The sequence below is a fragment of the Sander vitreus genome, chromosome 13 (assembly GCF_031162955.1).
Source record: "Sander vitreus isolate 19-12246 chromosome 13, sanVit1, whole genome shotgun sequence".
In the NCBI taxonomy this organism is placed as follows: domain Eukaryota; kingdom Metazoa; phylum Chordata; class Actinopteri; order Perciformes; family Percidae; genus Sander; species Sander vitreus.
Window position 1 is genome coordinate 7,621,939 of NC_135867.1, and position 5,753 is coordinate 7,627,691.

Genomic DNA, 5,753 nt, shown 5'->3' on the forward strand with positions numbered 1-5,753 from the left:
GAAGAAGAGAAAAAAAATGAGAGAAACAAAGACAGAAAGCTAATATTTAGGCATTCTTAGTCCATTCTTGACCTTTTGGAACAGTACATGAAACAAAATGAGCTCAACGTCCATTTATTTGCTTTTCTGGGCTCTCGCCTATATTTCACAGTCTTCATTCAGTAAATGGAGCTGGTTTAGGTGAAATGTGCTTTAAATCTCTGAAAAATAGGTGGACCTTTTCAGATTATGTATTAATTCAACATAAAAAAGGATATAGAGACAGAAACACATATGGAGATAAAGAGAAAAGTAAAGAAAAGGATACGTTAGTTCTTATCATTTCGGTGAAATTACCCTTTAACATGACCATATTGATTGTGTGATTGTGTTGACCGTGCGTGATTGTGTTGACCGTGCAGTAAACAGTTCAGTAAAACAGAAAACAAGTGCACTTTTGCATAAATACATTACTGATTTTAATCCCAATGTATCACAGCTGAAACATTTCTCATTGGAGAGGACTGAGGCAGTGCAGCCGGGCAGGCTAGCAGCCCAGATCCTCCTGAACTGGAAAATAAAGAAAACTGTTTGCATATGAAAATATATTTAAACGCATCTATTTGTAGATTAACTACAACCAGTTAATTTAGCTCTGTATACAATGTATTATCAGCTTGCAAAGAAAGCAGTATTAGGTCTCCTCAGAGATTACCCAGACAGCAAACAAATGAAGGCCTTCAGGCAACCAAAGAGCCACCATTGGTGCCATGTTACCAAAACATTTTGAAAATGATCAGAGTTGATAGATGCTGGCCTAACATTAGCTTGTTGCTAACAGAGTAAGGCACTTGAGGTCCCATGATAGTCAAGACATTTTTTACAGGCTTTCTACAGAAATTCGGCTCCATGTCCACTGGGCAGCTCTGTTCTGTCAGTAGTGTTAATCACATATTGAGGGGGAATGCCGACGCAGTATACTATGTAAAGGACTACAGTTGAAAATTAGCCGACTGGCTAACACTTGTGCATTTACAGAAATGTTGATTAATGTGCTTTGTCCTAATAAATAAATATGTCTACAGTATGGCAGAAACATAAGCACGGTGCTATTAAATATGATCTTTTAACATACTTCAGCATCTTGGAACTGGTGCTGCAGCCTGTTAAACCAGTTACAGGACAAGCATCTGTAAATTGGATCTGTTGCACAAACTGAAACTATTTCCATATAAAATTAAGTGACGACTTGAAACTCATTCTGACCCCCTACCAGCAGTAAAATCGTGCAAGGGCCTTGAGCGTAATCCTCCAGGTAGAGGTGGAAGAACAAAACCAGCACAGTTTGTATCACTGAACTGATTTACTGTCTTTACCTAATAAATTCTACCAAAACAATTGGTCTGTTCAACATATACAAAAACTTATCTGTAGGCTTTATGAATGATACATAGGTAGAAACAGGTTTTATATTTTTCATTTATGGTTGTATTTATCTGTCCAAATCTAATGTCTTACATGCCCATAGTAAAACTCTGGGTAAAGTTAATAATTTCACAACATAAAAACTGGTATTTGTGTAGTTTGACCTGATGTTTATAGTAATTAGTCATCTCTAGGTGATCAAGAAGAAATAAACATAGACTCTGACTGTTATCAAAAGGAGGAGAGTTGCATATTAGCACATATTGAAAGTTGTGTATTTGTCTGGAGAGATAGACAAGAAATGAATAGAAATGCTTCAGAAAACGCTGTGTTGTGTATATTTGTGGTTTAACCAATTTCCCTGTTATCTCTGTATACGTTACATCTTATCACTATCAATACATATGCAGCTATCATACGTATATAATATGGATGAAGCTGATTGGGGAACCACAAATAGATGCTTGTTTTATTGGCAACAGGAAGGTGAAAACATCAATGTCTGCAATGTAGCAGTCTCTATGTTAAGAAGACTTTTAGGCTCAGAGGAGCAACAATAAATAAACAGCCTCAGCGTAAAGTCAGCTAGTTTGTGTTATTTTTTCTGAAAAATTTCTACCCAGAACTGCCATCAACCTGCGGATCAGTGAAACAGGGCGCAGCACCTTAAAGACGAACTCCTAGTGGACATGAAGCAGCCAAACCTGCTTCCTTATGTAAAAAAGGCCGGAACAGAGAAAACAAAACAAAACTCAAGACAGAAAAACTCAATAAACATCTTACATAATATTGTGCTTTAAAATGTTCTTCCATCACAAAACCCCATAAACCAAGCTCCAGTTCCACCCACCTCTGTCACACATAAAATCATCAGAGCGATATATGAACAGCACATGCACCTCTGAGTCTATCAAGACATCCCAACCTTAAAATAAAAGGCTTTTTAAAAACTATTACACAGATAAAAACTACCATTTAGCACAAAAGCAAAGCAAACTACCTGATCAAACTACAGTCACACAGAAGAAAACGTTCACTGATCGTGCCCATCTTACAATTAGAGATGGCCCGATACCGTTTTTTGCTTCCCGATACTGATTCCGATACCTGAACTTGCATATCGGCCAATACCGAGTACCGATCCGATACCAGTGTGTCATATATTTTATTATGTTTTAACAACTGTATTCTACTATCCCTGTATGCATTTGATATGATTTATATCTTTGTTGTCAGTCTGGCTCAGGTTTAAACTCTTTGTGAAACATGAATGCCACAGAACGTTCTTTTATTATCCAGTTTGACAGTCAGTTATAACGGAAAAAGAACATAAATAAACTACTTTAACGTAGATTTTCTTTAGGGCTTTATTACGTGGTATCGGATCGGTGCATAAACTCCAGTACTTCCCGATACCAGCATTTTAGGCGGTATCGGAACATCTCTACTTACAATATATATATACATATATATATATATATATATATATATATATATATATATATATATATATATATATATATTTACATACAGAGTAACAATCATAGTAACACATCCACTTCCTCATCCCCTGAGCTAACATGGATGTGGTGGCTTTGAGGAGGATCTCATGCTACATGCTCGATGGTGCCAGTCTTGTGTAAACATGCATTAGTGACAACTGGAAGCTGAGTCGACGCTCGTTTGGTAACTAATGATGAAACCGAACTGTCCTTAACTATATTATATGAAAAACATGTTTTGGGCCTTTCTGTCTTTTGACAGAGTGTGGCGTTGTAATTGATCAGATAATGACAAATTTAGTTAGTCTTACTAAATTTGTCTTAGCCTTACTGTAATTTATGAGCTGCCAAGTAGGAATGGGACAAATAATCAATACATTTATATAACACAATACAATCTCCTGTGATACTGAGACCAAGCTGCAACTTTCTTTTACTCTAGAATGTTTAACTCTGAACCGTTTGGCCTTTTCCTGGTTTGTGCCTCACATTGTTTGTCACAGTTGTTTATGAAATGTCCTCATCATGCAGGCAACAAATACAGGAAACTCCTAGATTTTTAGATTTGTCCACATATAGTCTACCACTTCTCTTCAGTTACATACATTGTATTGTATCACAGATGACTGTCTTGCACTATATCACTAAATCACGTTTAGTGATTTGATTGCAGCCAATGTATCGTCATTTCCCAACCCTACTGCAGAGTGCTAATCATTTATTTACCTGGTCCAAACACATTCTTCATCGAAATATTGTAGGTCATGTTTTAGTGTTATTGTACATAGTCAGATCATGTACTGATTACATGTACAATTTGAAAAAGAGTATGTTAGAGTAGCATAGACCTTTATTTTTAACCACCTCATACACAGTTTGTATTTTTATCATTTCCACATGATATTTAGTTTCAACTACTGCGGGCAGTATGGAGGGCAGCCAATCAGCGGGTTTGGGACACAGTCAACGTTTACTTGGTTAACTGTGATCTGACATGTTTTCAACTTAAACCTTCACTTAATCAAGCAGAACACAGTTATAAAGATGATAAAGTAGAGGAAGTGGCTTTTCATGCCAATTAGTAAATCATCTCAGCTCAGATTTTTTAACAAAACTGTGTTCAAATCTCAACCAGTTCCCAGTTGTCATGATTCATTGCACCACCTCCTGGCTGTAGCATATATTTGTTTCCTTGTCATATTAAGCCCAAATAAAACAGGTACCAGCCCAATTTGGTCAAACCAAAGATTTGAACCAATGATCCCAAATTTAGGGGGGGGGGGGATTTCAACCACCACCAATCCTGGGAGCCCTGAGGATGAGGGAGGGGAGGGGAAGGGGATGGGAGGGGGAGGAGCATGCAAAGTGGGAGGGTGGGTGACGTCTGGGTCTTCTCAATCATTCCTGTCGGAGAGAAGCAGTGTGTCTTTAAGGGGTTGTAATGATTTCCTGTTTCAAAATAAAACACAGGTACAGTTACATATTGTACAAATGTTTAGTCAGCTTTAAAAAGAGAAGTATGAAGGTGTCTGGATGTTGGACTACGGACGCCCTGAAAGGCAAGTGAGGGAAAAAACGATTCTGGTGATCAATTTTCTATGTCTAATCTCAATTGTTGTCTCTCCTGTGTTTATGACTTAAAAACAGGTGAAAATGTTTTATGCCAGGATAATCTTTCTAAGTTCCTTTATTTCATCTGTGAAACAGGTGGGAAAAAAGTTTGGTTTGGTTACTAATAAACAACAGCTTTTACTCATATCACTATTATTGGATATTCAGTCATTATCAACATATAAAGTTGTTTTGGATGGCACATTTGTTTAGTAGTTCAATGTTACCAAGACCAAGTCAGCCATAAGTCAGATATAGTATATGTTGGTCTTTGCAGTAGTGAAGCCACCCACACATGATTCACGGTAAAAAACACTGCTCTGCGCTGGCTGTGCCATTCTTTTCCTATGGGGGGAGCAACTCGGAGAAAGCACTCCCCTTTGCGTCGCGCATTGCTTGAAATTGCTGTTAAGCGCTGTGCTCAAAGTTCAAATTATGTCAACTTTGACCTTGTTGCTGCTGACCTTTGAAGGTGCAACCAAAGCCAGAAGCAATGATGACGTAAACCTGCGCTGTGCTTTACCTCTCTGCTCTGCAATATGCTCTGTGCTCTACCTCGCGGTTTTGTGGCCACTCCGTGATGTGAATAGGAACCTGGTGCCATTCATCATTCAACCATTTGTGCTATATCATTTCATGTTAAAAACTGTACATGCTGTTACTCCTGTCCAAAACCTTTACTATTCCAGTTTTGTTTTTGTGTCTTTTCCTTACTTGGAATTAAAATGTCCTACCTCTTGTCTTAGTTTGTGTTGGCCTTGAGCCTACAATAATGTGTGGGTGGCCTAAAGCCTTTATACATAGATTTTAGTGAATAGAATTTTTTTTTTAAACATTCAAAAAATGAACAATAATTTGGTGGCCCCCCTGCAGTAACTCCGACGACCCCCTAGGGTCCCCGGACCCTCTGTTGAAGATCTCTGTTCTAGAGTATAAACCCCTCACTCTCACTCTGACCTGCGTCCCACATTTCATTATGTCAGTGTTGAATGTGGTGCGACTTGGTGGAGGTGGTCTGTTGGCAGAGACAGAATTTAACACGGTGTCTCAATGCTAGCAGGTTTCTCAGAATGAGTCCGCTCATCATCAAACTTCTCTCATACAGCAGCGGTGCCCAATGTCTGTTGTTTCATTAAACCAAACATTAATAAGCAAGACTCCTGCCTGACACAAAGTCATCCATGAGTTCTAGTAAACCGCTCACTCTGGTGCTTGTTGATAACATTTTACCATGCA

The 5,753-nt window shown here is 38.3% G+C and overlaps 1 protein-coding gene across 2 annotated transcripts in view; it reads right to left on the reverse strand.

Annotated features, from left to right (window-relative positions):
• Nucleotides 1-431: 431 nt before the first annotated feature.
• The window catches only part of pof1b (POF1B actin binding protein), a 32,844-nt gene continuing 27,522 nt past the window's right edge, over nucleotides 432-5,753 (reverse strand). Inside the window, exon 13 of one of the 2 annotated variants that reach the window (XM_078265225.1) lies at nucleotides 432-4,355. In XM_078265225.1, the coding sequence (XP_078121351.1) occupies nucleotides 4,335-4,355 (21 nt within the window). In that variant the 3' untranslated portion in view covers nucleotides 432-4,334. The remainder of the gene's footprint in view (nucleotides 4,356-5,753) is intronic. The other variant, XM_078265226.1, reaches the window with a different exon arrangement.